This window comes from Ceratotherium simum, chromosome 10 (genome assembly GCF_057802395.1).
Source record: "Ceratotherium simum simum isolate JZ-2026a chromosome 10, ASM5780239v1, whole genome shotgun sequence".
Classification (NCBI taxonomy): Eukaryota; Metazoa; Chordata; class Mammalia; order Perissodactyla; family Rhinocerotidae; genus Ceratotherium; species Ceratotherium simum.
The window spans coordinates 78,805,877-78,823,409 of record NC_141909.1 but is presented as its reverse complement, the minus strand read 5'-3'; the positions used below and the strand labels follow the sequence as shown (position 1 = coordinate 78,823,409).

General features: G+C 47.4%; 1 protein-coding gene across 8 annotated transcripts in view; it reads right to left on the bottom strand.

Moving 5' to 3' along the window:
* SPATA13 (spermatogenesis associated 13) overlaps positions 1 to 17,533 on the bottom strand; it is a 351,835-nt gene that overhangs the window by 12,377 nt on the left and 321,925 nt on the right. For all 8 annotated transcript variants that reach the window (XM_087436294.1, XM_087436291.1, XM_087436296.1 and 5 more), the window contains 5 exons: positions 8,619 to 8,755; positions 7,525 to 7,704; positions 6,990 to 7,175; positions 4,863 to 5,042; positions 2,282 to 2,514 (listed from right to left, as the gene is read on the bottom strand). In XM_087436294.1, the coding sequence (XP_087292420.1) occupies positions 2,282 to 2,514; positions 4,863 to 5,042; positions 6,990 to 7,175; positions 7,525 to 7,704; positions 8,619 to 8,755 (916 nt within the window). The remainder of the gene's footprint in view (positions 1 to 2,281; positions 2,515 to 4,862; positions 5,043 to 6,989; positions 7,176 to 7,524; positions 7,705 to 8,618; positions 8,756 to 17,533) is intronic.

Below are 17,533 nucleotides of genomic sequence, written 5' to 3'. Positions count from 1 at the left end.
GCCACGCTGTGGCGGCAACCCACATACAAAACAGATGAAGACTGGCACAGATGTTAGTTCAGGGACAGTCTTCCTCACATGAGAAAAAAGGAGAGAAAAATTCACTGCTGAAGGTAATGTGTGCACTTGTGGCGACAGCTTCCCATCCGGAAGGAACTAATGTGTTTGCCCTCGTCTTTCAAGATACCATTGCTTCTTAATTCTCTTATTTCTCTGGTTCCTCATCATGGTGCCTTCTTATTCTCTTTTAAAAACTTTAAATTTGTGATTCTTTTTTTTTTTTTTTTGTGAGGAAGATCAGCCCTGAGCTAACATCTGTGCCCATCTTCCTCTACTTTATATGGGACACCACTACAGCATGGCTTGACAAGCAGTGTGTTGGTACGCGCCCAGGATGTGAACCCGTGAACCCCGGGCCGCTGAAGCAGAGTGCGCGTGCTTAACTGCTGCGCTACCAGGCCGGCCCCAAATTTGTGATTCTCTTGACTCTGTATTTTCTTTTCACCAAACTTTTCTGATTTTTCAATCAGAAAAAGAAAAAAACATAGCTCTCTTTCCCGTTATCTACTTCAATGAACCCCTTTCTCTTATTCCTTTAATCCTGATTCTTTAAACTAACACCCATATCCAGGGTCTACTGTTCAGCAACCTAGCTCTTTTTCTCTTTCCATCTTCCAACCTAATTGTAAAAAGATTCCCTTTTCAAGCCTTGTGTCTCCACAGAAGTCCAGCGGCAGAGAGGACAAAAGAATGATCCATTTTCTGCACCCTGCAGGGTAGGCACTGCCACGGATAATCCGATTGTTCTCAGGGCAACAGTTAGTTGTTAAAATCCAGAACTGTTGTGGTTTGCGACAGCAAATTTCCTGTGGACACAATCCTTTCCCTCTCCCTCTCCTCACTAGAACCCTTCAAGATTGAACATTCAAGGGCTGCAGGTATAGTGACAGCTTTGTGACACTGACACGGATGTCATGGACAAGGTTTGATTCTCATTTACAACAGTAAGCTTTATCCCAAAACCCTGCCTGATAACGCTTGTGTCCCCACTGGCATTCGAGTTGTAGCCTGGTGGGAACATCAGCAATGAACCAATCACTGCCACCCAAAGACACCAAACAGCTGGTGACATTTCCCACATCATGGGAAAAGGGCAAACCCACCCCAATACTGAATGGGTGATCTCTTAATGAAGTATCACAGCTAGATCATACGTTGCTCTGGACATGCAACGAAACGATGAGTTGCTATTAAGTAAGCAATGGATAACTTTTTGGCTCCCCAAGAAGAACTCAGTTAGACACAATGTAAGCCCCTAAGGGAGATGGAGCATTCAGGTAACCATGACAAGAAGCCCTGTGCTTAGAGCGAGAGGAAACAGGGTAGAAAGGATTATGGAGACAGAGTAAGCACCCAGGCTGGGCAAGAAAGGGCTCAGAGCCCAGCAGGAGCTCAGTAAGACGTGCCTTCCAAGCGGACCCTACGCACCAGTCCATACCCCTGAGATTCCCTACTCTTTTGTCGTTCAAACTTTGGTATGTCCTCACTACTTCTATAAAGTACCTTTTTGTCACAGTAAATAACACTGCTCTGAGAGTGAGCTGCTATGAACCAACCTAAGGAGCACAGGAGGGGAGAGGAAGGAGAATATTTCTGACACTGTATTCGTACTGGTCTATTTCTTTTTTTGTTGAGGAAGATTCACCTAGAGCTAACATCTGTCGCCAATCTTTCTCTATTTTGTATGTGGGATAACGCCACAGCATGGCTGATGAGTGGTGTAGGTCTGCGCCCAGGATCTGAACCTGAGAACCTGGGCTGCTGAAGCAGAGTGTGCCAAACTTAACCCCTAGGCTATGGGGCTGACCCACTGGTCTATTTCTTCTAAAAATGGTTTTTATTAACTACTGAGTAGCTACAGAAGAGTATTTATAAAGTATATGTCAATTACAAAGACCAACAACACAATAAAAATCCCCATGTGCTCATTACTCAGTTTAAGAATTATTTTTATTTCTTCATATCTCTAGGAATGGGTATTCTGGAGTCTCTTCAATGACTCTATAACAGTTTTAAACATCCTAAACAATCTGAAAACTTCTTCCATAGAGCTAACTGAAAGGGTCAAGACTGATGTCTGGGCCCGTCTGTGACTGCTATTCTGGGTGAGAGCCCAAAGCACTCAATGTGCAGGGCTGAGGGCACTGGCGTGACTTCGGTTTTGCCAGGCGGATGCGGGGCTGTGAGCGGCCTCCCCACGCAGGCCTCATGCCCCTCTCACCTGTGCTCCTGCGTGGTGTACTTGAGCAGCTCGGCCAGCTGCAGAGGGTACTTGCAGATCTTCTGCACTGGCGTGAGGAGGAAGCCATCAATGGCGATGTCGATCATCTGCTGGAGCAGGCGGCAGGCTTCGAAGAAGTGCCGGTACCTGCTCTGCTTCATCAGGCTGGACAGCTCCGCGCAGGCGCCCGGATGGTTGTTACAGTACTCGGAATAGATCGCAAAGCCCTCTTGCTGGGAAGGGAAAAGCACAGCTTCATCAGGTGATGGGGTGGCTTTGAACTGTGACAACAACAGGCAACACCCAGCCTATCCAAGGGGACATTCCTGGAAAGGAGGGAGATGTATCATGGAGCCCCAAGTAGTTCTGCAAGGCTTTTCATGCCTGGGCAATAATCCTGAATCTTCTCTGTGGGAAGGGACCATTTCCACACTCTCACGGGGGGGTCACGTGGGGTTATCTGTTGGGGAGTAGAGGGAGAGCCTGCTCTAGGACTCACGCCCTGGTCCCATTCAAGGCAGCCTTCCACATACCCCAAAAGGGCGCAGGACAGGCGCATGGGATGTCCCCAGGGGGTGGTGACCACTGCCACCAGCCTCCCCACCTGAGTCTCACCTCATGTTAGAACAGCTCAGAGAGGAAGGTGCTGCTCATAGCCCACCTCACTCCCTCCTCTCCTCTTCACTTTCCCTAACAAACTTGCCCACTCTGACCAAGAGGGGAGGACTCAGAGCCGCTGCCTCCTGCTCACCACCAGTCTCCTTCCATCCTACTATCTGGCTCCCACACACCCTCATGCTCTGACCTCCAATGCAAGCCCTTCGCCCACTTCCATGCTCCGTGACTTCTCACTCAGGCTGCTGCCACCCTGCCAGCCCTCTCTGGGACGCCTCCCTGCTCCTGGACCCTCAGCGCACTCCCCAGGCCTCCCCGCCTCTTCCATGCTCCCAGGACTCAGGCCTTCAGGGCCAGTCCCAGAGCCTCTGCTCCTCATCCAGGGTGTCTCCTCACCCGCGGCCACTGCCGCCGGGCTGCTCATTCACCTACGTCTGCCCTGTCCAGAGCTGCGCTCCCTTCTGGCTTTGGCTTCATCCTGCTCCACACGGGTGTGCTCAAAACTCAACACACCCACAACTAAACTCCTATTTCCCCAGAAGACAGGTCTTCCTAACCCACCTGTTAAGTCTTGAGACTCAAAACCCTGCAGGCGGCTCTGACTGCTGCTGCTCTTTGTTCCCTATGACCAGTTTGTCCTCAAAACTCCCCATCTCAACAAATCCTTCTCTCTGCATCTCCACTGCCACCACCCTCGCCCAGGTCCACCTCCCATCCCTGCCCAGCTCTGTCTCTAACTCTCCTGTTCTCCAGGCAAGACCCGCTGTCCCGACTTCCTGTCTTCAGGCCCCGCCCCACTCTGTTGCCTGACCTTCGCTGACCTCTGAAGCTTCTCTCTTGTGACTCCTCTCCATGAACCTTCTGCTCAGGCCAAACTGGTCTCTCACAAAGTCCCAAATAGACCCAGTGCACCCATGGGGCCAGTCTTCCCACTTGCATGACCACCATGGCATTATCTTCAGTTATTTAGAAATGATCCACCTCCAAGGATCAGCTCCCACTCTACTGCCTCTATGGAGCTACTGGGCTCAGCATCCAGCGAGGGCTACCTAAGGAGGTGGGTGGTGTCTATTATTATTACTCTTATTGTGCCCTGACCATTTCAGCTGGGAATAACATCTTCTTCCTCTGAAACCTTTCAGTATTAGTGACGGTCAATCATCAGTTAAATGACGAGACTGTTCTAGGGCAGTTACAGTGGTCACATGCAGCACGCCTCGGTCTGAACTCACACCTGCCACTTACTAATGTGCGACCTCGGGTCAGTCACTCTCCAGGCTTTAGTTTCCACATCTGGAAAATGGGGAAAATAATCATACCTACCTCAGAGCAGTACAGGAGCTAATATAAGAAAACCTGACAACAGTGCTTAACGTATAACAGACACTTAATAAGTATTATTAGAAATTACTCCAAATACAACCCCTTAACTCCAAACTGCACAAAAGTGGGAAAACTTGGAAAAAATGGACTTGGGTTATTTAGGGAAAGATTAACCATATAAACCAATCGACTTACTTTACAAATGATATCTCCATTCTATAGGAAATTAATCTAGCAAACAAAGAAAGAAACAAAACAAAACAAAAAGGACTCCTCTTTTTAGTGGAGAAACTTTGGGGAAATGTTTTTGTTGTTTTTTTTTTTTGGTGAGGAGATCAGCCATGTGCTAACATCTGCCAATCCTCCTCTTTTTTTGCTGAGGAAGACCGGCCCTGGGCTAACATCCGCGCCCATCTTCCTCCAATTTATACGGGACGCTGCTACAGCATGGCTTGCCAAGCAGTGCGTCTGTGCGCACCCGGGATCCGAACTGGCGAACCCCTGGCCACCGAAGCGGAGCACGTGCACTTAACCGCTTGCGCCACCGGGCCGGCCCCCCTTGGAGAAATGTTTTTATGTGGAGAAAATACATTTCAGAACTATTTAACTGGATGTGACTAATAAGAAGTAATGGGTGACATACATGTTGAAGAAAACAGGATCCTATTTCACTTAAATGAGGTTCTTCTTTATTGTACTGTTTCTCAAGATCTTTCAAGAACTTTCTTTGGAATTTGTAAATATCTTCAATGTTTCCAAAAATGGTGGCTAGTTGTGCAACAGTGAACATTCCTGTGTGCTTGCGACACTGTCGAATATATCCCTGCAAAATAGAAAAGTAAACTTTAAAAAATTAATTTGCAAATTCATAGAAATTATTTATTTGAATAATACAGTTTTGGGGGGTCCATAGCCGTTGTCTTAGAGTGGATTTTCATTAGACAAAATTATTTTAACCTCTCTAGGTCCCTGATGGGATAATCGTAGTTCCATGACTACAATGTGCCATAAATATTTTAAAAACAAAAAGAAAGAGAAGAGGTATGTGTGGTTGGATTTATAACTCAAGAAACCATATAAAGTTTCCAGACTATACTCATGAAATACATTGCTTGGTTTCAAATGCTAGAGATCAAAAATTGGTATTATCACACTTTTTCTAAACTCTTAAGATAACCATTCTCCCATCTCTAATTCCATTTCACAGCTGAGAAGACTGCCGTCGCCTGCTCAATAGCGCACACGGCTCTGCTCACTGTCACGGCGGGGAGCCAAGAACATCTCACCCAAGGACTTCACCATCGCCTACGTCCTACACGCGGCATAAACCTGGAGGTCTCCAGCCCAAGGCCTGCACTAATGCAAGACTACTAACACTCTGTGGACAACACCCTGGTGGCACTGTGGCTTGGGTAGGAGTTAGCGTGGCAGGAGGGGAAGGCCATAAGCATATGTAACAATTATTCTCACATTAGCATCACATGAATACACAGACTAAACTGACTGTATGCTAAAATACATACCACTGACTATTTGGTATGAATTTTAACAAAAAAGACAACGTAAAGGTTCAAAGTACAGGCTCTGGGGCAGACTTCTTGGTTTAAATCCCAACCCCACCACTTAACTTCACTGCACCTCAGTTTCCTCATCTGTAATAGGGCCTAACAGGACCTGCCTAGTGAGAGTGTTGTGAGTATAAAACGAGTTAACCCAGGCAAAGGGATGGCACTCAACAATTATTAGCAATTACTTTTCCTAAAATGCCACTTTAAGCACATATTTATACAGAACAAGATGGCTGGCATAGATAAGCTAAACATCGGCATGTCTTTATCTGGCCACTTAGTCCAGTCACGAAACGGCCAGTCGTCCCCCTTCAGCCTGTCTTCAGTGTGAGCTGAGAGTGCAGAAGTCAGCATTCACAGCCAGGACAGCTGGAATCATCAGACCGGGAGAACAACAGCTTAGTGTTAATGCTCGTACAAAGGCCATAGAAACGAAAAACTCCACAGGAGAAATGACATTTATTGCCGAGTAGAATTATCATGATACTGTAGAATATAGCCTCGGACATCACTAGATAAAACCAACTGTTTTTGTTGCACCTAAGTGACTCAGAATCTCACCTGTGTGTCAGTGATTGGATGCAGTGGGGTCGTAGATGGTGACAAACCTTTGATTCTTTGTGAAGTCAAGTGCGTTTCACTTAAAGGGTGTTGCCTTCTCTGACCGTCATTCACTCTGAATAATCTCAGGGTTAAGATTATTGAGGAGAGACAGTTGCCTGGTGCCCTGAAGAGAGGACTGGCTGCCACAGCGATCAGACAGCCACTGACGCTCACCAAGGGAGAGCGCAGATATCTAAGGAGCGAGCCGTCTGTGCAGGGGCCAGAGCGGCGGGGCGCGGGTGAGGAGAACTGAGGGTGCAGCAAACATGCAAATACAGGGGCCAGCCCGGGGGTGTAGTGGTTAAGTTTGCACGCTCCACTGTGGCGGCCCAGGGTTCAAGGGTTCCAATTCTGGGCGCAGACCTACACCGCTCATCAAGCCACGCTGTGGTGGCGTCCCACATGTAAAATAGAGGAAGACTGGCACAGATGTTAGCTCAGGGCTAATCTTCCTCACCAAAAAAAAAAAAAAAAAAAACCAAAAAAAAAAACCCCAAAAAGTAAATACAAGGGTCTGACTGGCCACAGAAGAAAACCACAGGGGCATGTCACGCAGTCACATGACAGCCTGAGTGAGGCCGTGGGGTCTGCAGTCCTACCTCGCAGATGTCCTTGAGGTGCTTGATGTACACCTGCTCGGTATTCATGATCTCCTGGATGACGTTGGTCCTCATCTGGCGCTTGCTCTCGGAGTGCCTGTGGTGGCTCTGGTCCGCATCCTCCTCCTGCTCCTCGCCCTGGGTGCTGCTGGAATTCTCCGACAGCTCCTCCTGATTGACTCGCAACTGTAGTCCACACACAGGTGACAGGTGACTGGGGGTAAGGCGGCCCCGGCACCAGGCAGGCCTCCCTGCTTTCTACTTCTCCATGACCAGTTAGGGAGGCAGCCAGCCCCAGCCTAAGTCTTCATGTACTTAGTAGAGCCACTCTGTGCCGGTGGCTCAAAACATGGCAGCAATGCCAAACGATGAGTTTACCTTAGTTAAAAGTTTCCTCCAACTCAGTCTAGTTACTAAAAGGATTGACTGAAGTGATTACAAAGAAGTGAATCTGTGTAGAGTGCATCCGGGCCTGAAACAATTCTCCCGCCCCCCGACAGACGCCTGTGAAGAGTGGAAAATGCCACACGCTTACTCTGACAAAGCTGGCGGGGAACCAGGCTTCCTTATCTTCGTTCCGGCCCCACCACCAGTCCTTGTTAGAAGCTTCCAGAACCTGGATCACGTCTCCCGCCTTGAAGCCCAGTTCCTGGTCGTCCATGGTCACGTGGTCCCACAGGGCTTCTGCGCAGACCACGCTGCCATCGCTGATCAGCTGGAATGGAGACAAGCAGGCGTGCTCAGTGCAATACCAGGAGGGCAGAACAGTGCAGGGGCGCTGTGTGCGCTCTCAGGGTGACGTGCACACCATCTTGTTCTCACTTGTGTACAGTGATGGCTTTTGGTCAATACTTACTGTTCGACTGTTACACAAAATGAACAGAGAAAAACGTACTAGGGAAAACAAGACCAGGTAGGCATCTCTCATATGTTCTGAAAGGAAACCCCAAACCCACATCTTAAAAAATGTATAAATAGCTCTCTTATCCGTAGATCAGTTACCTAAATTTGAATATCTGGAATATTCACCCCAGAAATGGTTTCTGAGCAGATGTCATAAAGCCAAGCCTCCAAAGGTTATGCCCAGACTTTACTGCAAGACCCTCACGGCTTCTCCCAGAGCTTACTACTCATGCTTTATTCAAAACTGGAATAAACTCTGTACCACACTTTATAGTTCACTGCAATTATATAGAACACAGCTTGATTTCTGGGTATTCAACAATTAGTAACAAAAGTAAAGAGTAGACCCAGCTCATCTGTAGTCTACCACAGGGGCAGGTCACTCTGCACGTCCCCTCGGCTCCCAGGGACATCATCATATTCTACAGCAGCAAGTGGTGACACTAGTGGGGATGCTGACTCACCGAGAAGTTACGCCCCACATGCTCCCTGCAAGAGAACTCCAAGCACTAACGAGCTCCGCTCGTACTGAGAGGGGCGAGTTTTAGTTATCTGGAAACTGAATCACATAAACTGTCCCTGAAAATGCTAGAAAATCATAGTGTTTTTCTAATCAGGCTTTAGAATGTGATTAGTAAGAAATCATCAGAGAGCAAAGTCTGAAGTGATTCTGGCCCCTAAAAATGGGTCTCTAACATTCACCCTTGGTGTGGGGAGTTCCAGTACCTCGTTGATGGCCAGCTGCTCCCCACCTGGCTGCAGGTATCTGGGGTTGGCCTGACACAGGTCTTCATAGCTGTAGTCCTCCTCACTGCCATTGTCATCCACTAAGGCAGAGGACTCAGTACCTCCATCTGAAGAAACTAAAAAAACAGAGATGGCATGGTTTAAAAGACACAGCTAACAAAAAAAATGTTAAGTGACAAAAAAGTGACCTTTGAGAACATACCCCCAAGGGAAAGTAATCATTTTTATTTTACCCAGAATGGGAAACCATTAGAAAACTTCTACTAATCTGTTAATCCAAAGGTAGCAGTTGATGCTAAGAAGAGCTGGGGTTAAGTGTTATATTAAGTGAGAAGGGGAACATTCCAGAGAGTACTGCCAACATTAACACAGTGTTATTGTGTGACTTAGGATATTGAGTGAACTGTGTGGGATTTAGTTGGAAATTTGTGCTCCGAAGTGGATATAAAAAATATTAATATAGATAACAATGTTTCTAAGCAATGTGTTGAGGAGGAAAAGAAAATGAAAAATAAAACCATTTTTTAAAAAAGTGTTCTGCTTCTATCTTTTACCTGCAAGGCAGTAGTACTACTACAAAAGGTGCTGACAGCATCCTAAGAGAGAGCACGTGGTCACTCTCACTAGCTGTCCACGAATGCAAGGGCTGGAACTCACCAGACCAGAATTAGGAATTATACGGCACCTTTACCAAAAAAGAGAAACATCTTTTAAGAATGAGTGTAGCATTCTGGATAGACCACCATGGCATTCAGATTTTCTTTTTTGAGACAGAGGCTACTCTCACCAAGGCTAATCTGTCACCGAGTGGAGAGAATTCTAAAGAGAGAGAACATTCCTTGTGAAGAGGACAGGGAGAGGCTTCATGGAAGAGGCAGATGGCTCTTCAGGATACTTGAGATGGCTCTTGATTGAGAACAAAAAGTGGCTCAATTTGAAATGCAGGCACACGGACATCAGTACATCTAATAAAAGACAAAGTAAAGAGGGAGCCTACGGTGGGGACCCAAGGGTTACACTGAGCAATGGCGCTGCTCTCTGAAGGTTCTGTGTAAGGGAGTGACAGGTGCTAATAGAGGTCCACTAGCACTACAGAAAGAGAACAGGTTTTAGAGTCACAGAAGCCAGGTCTGAATTCTAGCCCTGCCTTTCCGTAGGCATGGGACCCTAACCAGGCAACTTAATCTCTCTGAGCTTCACATCCCTCTGTTGTCAAAAGTATTTTCTGTCTTTTTGGAGAATTAAGTGAGATGATGTGTGTCAAGTTCCTAGCATCCTTGACTCACAGCTGGGACTCACTAAATGAGTGTTATTGTGGTGATGGCAGACAGCGTGGTGGGAGCTGGGCTGGGGGGCAGACAATGGACCCAGGGAAGCTACCTGGGAGACGGTTGGTTAGTTGGAGTGACTGGTACTCAGGTGCGGCACCAGGGAAATGGCAAGGGGAGCTGAAATTCAAGGATGTTGTGCAGGTCGAGCTGATATCTGCAGCAACCAAGAGGACCAAGTCAGTGATAATCCGGAAAATCTCAAATCACTGGGAGAATTAACAAAACAGCCCTGAGCTAACATCTGTTGCCAATCCTCCTCTTTTTGCTGAGGAAGATTGTCCCTGAACTAACATCTGTGCCCATCTTCCTCTACTCTATATGGGACGCTGTCACAGCATGGCTTGATAAGCGGTGTGTAGGTCCCCGCCCAGGATCCGAACCTGCGAACCCTGGGCTGCCGAAGCAGAGCATGAGAACTTAACCACTATGCCACCGGGCCGGCCCCAAACTTTTTTTTTTTAATGAGATATTTTCTGTTCTTTGTTTTATACTGTCTTCAAACCTGATGTGCATTTTACATTCACAGCTCATCCCATCTGGATGAGCCACACCTTTTTTTATTTATTTGCTGAAAAAGACTCACCCTGAGCTAACATCCGCTGCCAGTCTTCCTCTTTTTGTATGTGAGCCACCACTACAGCATGGTTACTGACAGGTGAGTGGTGTAGGTCCACGCCTGGGAACCAAACCTGGGCCACTGAAGCGGAGCGTGCTGAACTTAACCACTAGGCCACCAGGGCCGGCCCATGAGGAAGTTTTTTTTTTTTTGTGAGGAGACCAGCCCTGTGCTAACATCAGCCAATCCTCCTCTCTTTCTGCTGAGGAAGACTGGCCCTGGGCTAAGATCCGTGCCCATCTTCCTCCACTCTATATGGGACACCGCCACAGCATGGCTTGACAAGCAGTGCGTCGGTGCGCGCCTGGGATCTGAACTGGCGAACCCCGGGCTGCCGCAGTGGAGCGCGCACACTCAACCGCCTGCACCACTGGTCTGGCCCCGTGAGCAACTTTTAAAAGCAACACATTTGGTAAACAGAGCCTAAAATTCTTACACTAAAACAATGAAAACTATTGAAAATATTTGCAACAATGGGGGGTAATAAACACTGTGAAAATAAGCTATACAATTAAATTTCATGCATCGGATTCTCAAGTTTTCCTCGCCAAACATACACAGGACCACAATTACAATGATGAATTCAAGCCAAGAAAGGAAACTACAGAGACATGCTGAGCACATGAAGAACAATGGTGGGAGGCAGGGGGTGTGTGTGCCTTTCACAAGCCAGCCCGCTCCTCCCTTGTGGCCCCATCCTCTGTGCCTAAGCTCTGGACAGGGCCCCTCTCAGCGATGCCCAGCAAGCCAGGTCTCTACAAGGGCCCATGTTTACACGAGCTTTTCCTCGGCCGGGGGTGCCCCTCTGCACCTGGGAAACCCCCAAAACCCAGCTACTCCCCCAGTCCTGCCTCCAGGCTCACTTCTACGACAGCACTTGCAGGGCAAATCACAGCCCATCAGTCTGCACATGTGTCCCAGGTAGGTGCACAGGGGATCTCCCCACGCCTAGGACGGTGCACTGGACATCAGGACAGGGAACTTGGGATGAGCTGACAACTACGCAGCTGAGCGGGAGCTCTTGGAGAACAAAAGTCGTGGGCTCTGACCACACGTGCCTGGCACCCTCTCACACCTCACTTTCCCTCCCTGTTCCCATTCCCAACCTCATTCAGGAAAGATCGGGGCATGTGTCTGAGAGGTAAAAGTGAAAGTAAGCAGCCTCACGGACAAAGGGATTGAAGCGGACGCATGTTCCTGAACCTGACCACAAAGTCAAGAAGCAGATGAAAGCTCTCCAGACCCTTGGGACTGCCTCCGAGGCTCTCAGCTTGCTAAGTGCTTCACCATGGGAGAGGCAGCACTGGCCCATGGCACTGCAGGTGGTCCAAGTGAGGGGTGTGCAGGCAGGAGATACACAAACCCCTGGGCTGTAAGGGGCCCAAAGTGGCAGGAATCTTCCAATCTCAGCAAGCACTGACCTGGTACAGCCTGGCACCAACGGCATTTCCTTATCACACTTCACCGTGGTTGAGCCCAAAGAAGGTAAGCTCAGTAAAATCAGGCGCCTGGGCCTCCTACCCACGCCAAAGCCCGGAAAATGACACTTTCCCCTCAGAGACCCACTGAACAGGGTTTCCCCAGCGAGAATTCTGTACCATCTGACCTGGCTGCTGCTATGAAAATCAATCAAGAGAAAAAAAAAAGCCAGTAGTCATGATGTACAAATCCACAACTTAACAGGAGTCTAATGAAGAAAGTATTCCACTGGAAAAAGGCTAAAGCCTAACAGGAGGTACGGGAATACAGTTCTCCAGAAACAGACACAGACTTCACACACTGAATGGTCTTCAGTTGCTACCACAAACATTTAGGAAAACAGCCCTGCCTGAGGCGGATCATGAGGGGGATTTTACCAGGGACCATTTCAACATCATCGATGAGCATTTACTGAGCACGGTGGACACCAGCTGGTGCTGCCTGCTCGGGTCAGCCGCCTCCGGCTCCCAGCGGGTAAGTGAGGTGAGGCTGGAGGCCTGTGGCGGGGAGAGATGCAATGTGTACAGGGAAAGCTAAGGAATTTAGAGTAAACATACCTGGGCAAATGTCCCGGCTTTACTAACTCTCTAGCTAAATGACCTTGCAAAAGTAAGTCACTTATCCTCCGCCAACCTCAGTTTTCCCATCTGTAAAATGGGAATAAGTTTACCCATTTTATCTGCTCAGAGGTCATTCTTTTTCTTCTGCCTCTCACATCCCATGTCTAACTCATCAGCACATGCTGACTCTCCCTTCAGAATGTGTCCAGACTCCGGCCACTTCTCACAGCTCTTTCACTACTCAAGCCTAGGTCCCCTTGAGCTGGATCGCTCCAGTGGGCTTCCCTGCTGCCGCCCCTCCCTATTCCCAAGAGTCTCATCAAAGCAGCTGGAGCGATTCTGCCGAACCACTCAGAAGCAGGATCATTCATTCTGCTTTTCCAAACAGTCCACAGGGCAGAAAGCCAGGTCTTTGAAGACCACCCCACCCCGCCCCCCAACACACTCAGCTCTGGCCTGATGGCTCCTAGCCTCATGCACCAGGCACCCCTCCTAGGGGCTGTTCCCTATGCTGACAGTCCTCCCCCAGCACACAAACTTGCAGCAAGTCCCTCCCCGACCATCCCATTCAGAACCGCAACTCCCGCTCTGCCCAGTCTTCTTCCGGGTTCACACTCCTCCACAGCACTTAGCGCCATCTGATATATTCTCTTCGTCGTCTGCCTCTCCCAATTAAAATGAAAGCTCCGTAAAGGCAGGGATTTTGTGTTCTTGACTGCATTCCCAGTACCTAGAGCACACCTGGCACACCCGGGTGCTCAGGGCGTATTTGCAGGACGGACAGAAATACAGCACACGGACGACGAGCAGGTCTTTGGGGTGAGACAGACCTGGCTTCTCACAACAGCACTGCACTTTTCAGTGTGAGTCCTTGGTCAAGTTCCTTTCTCAGTTTTGTCATCTGTCCAATGTGGATAATAATGGCCATCTCATAGGGTTGTTCATAAATTCTCAACAAGTAACTGCTATTGTCAGTTTGCTGTGAGCCTCAAATGAAATGATGATATATGAAAGCACTCTGTAAACCGGAAAACATTACAGAAGTGCAAGATTATTTGACTGGGCACTTACCACGTGCCAGGCACTGTTTTAGGCCTTTCTGCATGTATCAGCTCATATCATCCTCTTGACAATGCTACGTGGTGGGCACTACCAGGTTTCCCTGTTTGCAGGCAAGTACACTGAAGTCCCAATGCCACACGACTGTGTGCAGTGGGGCCCAAGCCAACATCACCTGACTCCTACCGCTGGGTGTTACTGCCTCTTCCAGTACTAGCTTTCTTACTAGTGAGAAGACAAAAACTACCAGATAAATATCAAAAATAGCTTAGTACTCAAACTGGAGTACTTCTACATCATTCTGGAGAGTAGCAATAGTCACCGAGTCTCTGCCCGTTTGCTCACTGTGTTTCCCTATTCCTGATCCCTGTTCCCAACTGGGTCTGTCATGATCTGATTAAGTTTTCTGCTTTATCCTTTATTTTAAAGTCCCTTCTAAGTTGATGACTTCTTGTGTTCCTCTCTTATAATTACAAGCATCTTATGGGGTTGGATTTTTCTGTATCTGGTGTCTAGATGGGAAGGATTTTAGTGCCACATTTTGATGCTGTATCTGTGTACACCACAGTTTCCTATGATTCCCCACACTCACTGCCTTTATATGTGTGTTTTCCTTCTAAGACTGTTAACTTCCTTTAGTGAAGGGACAGTCTTTCCATTTTTGTATCCCCAGCACCTAGCCTACTACCTGACATATACAAGGCACTCAATAAACGTTTTTCAACTGAACTGCAAATTGAGGAAACTAAGGTTCCAAGAAGTTTAAATATAACTGAGCTACACAAGTGCTCAGTCTGAGGCAGGATGCACATCCACGTCTTCCTGTCTCCCATTTGGTACTCATCCCAGCTCTAGCTAGAAAATTCTCCCAGTGAGTCTTCATGCCTCTTGTCTCCATCTCCCCTCCTCCAAGCCACCCTATATTCCAGGGTAAACTTCTTAAAACAGTGGTTTTTCATTTTCACAAGAAACTACATAGTAGTTATCTATTGCATCACGACAGAATTCTTCCGCAGTATTTCAAGGCCCTCTGTAATCTGACCCCACTCTATTTAAACAGCCTTATCTCCCACGTGTGCCAAAGCTCACAGCCCACCTCCGTGGACAGACCTCTTCACCGTGGTCCAAACAACAGGCCTGTGCCACCTCTGCAAACCACAGGCCTCCCCACTCTTCCTGATTGCCTCCTCACTAAGGGAACGGAGTAGCACCTCACTTCAACGGCTTCAAATCTTCAACTACAGATTAATAATGGTGACTTTTTATTTAGGGAAATTTTGCATTACATAGAGCTACTATAAATTCTTAAAATGTACTTCAGCAAAATTAGGAAAAATGAATATACTCTAACAATAAAAGAGTTAATTAATTCCTTCCTTCCTCTTTTTTTTTTTTTTTTGTGTGTGAGGAAGATCAGCCCTGAGCTAACATCTGTTGCCAATCTTCCTCTTTTTGCTGAGGAAGATTGGCCCTGGGCTAACATCCATGCCCATCTTACTCTACTTTATATGGTACGCTGCTGCAGCGGTGCGTCAGTACGTGCCCGGGATCCGAACCGGCGAACGCAGGACCACCGCAGCGGAGCGCGCGCACTTAACTGCTACGTCACTGGGCCGGCCCCCCTTCCTTCCTTCCTATTGTGGTAGAAAACACATAACATTAAATTCACCATCTTAACCATCTGTAAGTGTACGGTTGAATAGTGTTAGTACATTCACATGGTTATGCAACAGAACCTTTTCATCTTGCAAAACTGAAACTTTATACCCATTAAACACTAATTCTCCCTCCTTCCTCCCCCCATTCCTTCGCAACCATCTTTCTACTTTCTGTTTTTATAAGTTTGACTGCTTTAGATACTTCATACGAGTGGAATCATATAGTATTTGTCCTTTTGTGACTGGCATATTTCACTTAGCATAAGGTCCTAAGGTTCATCCATGTAGTTGCACATATCAGAATTTCCTTCCTTTTTAAGGTAGAATAATACTCCATTGTATATACATACCATGTTTTCTTTATCCACTCATCTGTCAAGGGACATCTGGGTTGCTTCCACCTCTTGGCTATTGCGAATAATGATACAATGAATATGGGTGTGTAAATATCTCTTCGAGATTCTGCTTTGAATTCTTTTTGATATATATATCCAAAAAATATATCCAGAAGTGGGACTACTGGATCATATGATAGTTCTATTTTAACTTTTTGAGGACCTTCCATACTGTTTTCCATAATGGCTGCACCATTCTGTATTTTCACCAACAGTCCACTGGGTTCCAATTTCTCCGCATCCTCACCAACTGTATTATTTCTTTTGTTGAATAAATAGGCGTGGAAAAGCCTTTTTTGAAAATGGTCTTGTAAACATGGAAATAGACTATTACAGTCCGAGATCACTTTTAAAACCCCAAACTCCTAGATATAACACTGCGAGAGCAGATATGGTGTGCTCTCTTTCCACAGCACCTAAAGCTGAAGTTGAGTTCGAACACCATTTATCATCGAAAAGCTCTGTATATGCATTTTAGCACACACCTCTGGCTAGGGACAATTCTGAGACCACACACCTTTTCCACAGAGTAAATACGTATAAATATTCTAAATTTGTATAACACGAATTTATAATTTTCTCGTTTAATCGTCCCAGTTAACATCCTTCTGGAAGAGCTGTCATCCTGGGTCTCCTGGGCATTGTACTTGGGCCACCTCCTTCCTGTGGCACCATCCATCCCTTTACTAGCCCTGTCCCTGTCCCAGTCGTATCTTAAGATTTAGCCTCTGACTTCTCATCTCCCTCAAATCTTTCCTTGCTTCCTAGATGAAGTGATCGCTCCCCAGGCCCCACTGCCACACGAGGAACCTCCCCAGGCCACACCTCCAGCTGGCCAGATGCAGCTTGAGGAACCAGTGAGAGAAGCACGTACCCGTGGAGGACATGCCATTTTTTAAGTCAGTAGGACTTGTTACAAATAAAATTAGAGGCGATGTAAGTTTTTTAAAAAGGCCAACAATAAACAGCTTCCACCACTCCTCAGAAAAGTCACATTCTTCTGTCTGAACTTAGATGTTAGATTTGTGAAGGGATGAAACCTGACAACTGATTCTAAAGGTGAGTTTTCATGCCAGGAAGTATCAAACATCAACGATGGAAAACTTTATTTTATAACACGTGCCCAAAGAAAAGGACTTCCTGTCGGAGTCTGACTTACGCACACAGAACAGAGGCCCACAGCCCACGTCCTGTGGGATTTTTCTTAGGACAGGCAATGGGTCTGTTTCTCATCTGGCTTATTTCTATACATTTAAGGCTTTTGATCTGAGTGACAGATTTCAAAGGCACTGCACTGGGTTTGGGTCCCAGGGGGGCCACGTGAGAAAAGGCCCTGAACTCTCTGAGTCTTTGCTTTCTCACCAGTATCTGAGAAAGATGCCACCTCTCTTCCCTGTCTCAGGGGCCATGGGGAGGGGCAGGTGACGGGGTGGATGTGGAAGTGTTCTGGTAAACAAAAGGAAGGTAAGAACTAACACAGCGGGCTTCCTTCAGGCCCTTCAGGAGAAGGTCAGCAGGTGTTGGCTGCTTCATGATGGGCCCAGGCGATGACCAACGCCCACGCCCTTGCGGGCAGCCAGCACCCGCCTCCCCGCTGCGGGATTTCCCTTCACTCAAATGGGAGTGGCTTCAGGGAAATTCCCGCACGTAGAATAATCTGTTAAAAACATATATTTCAGAAAATCTCCTGCTGATCACTCAGACTTCCTCAGGTTTGAGATAAGCCATTCTCACTTCCCATCTTAAAACGGAAATGGTAAACACAGGCAGGCAGGCAGCTTGTGTTCAGAGCCGTG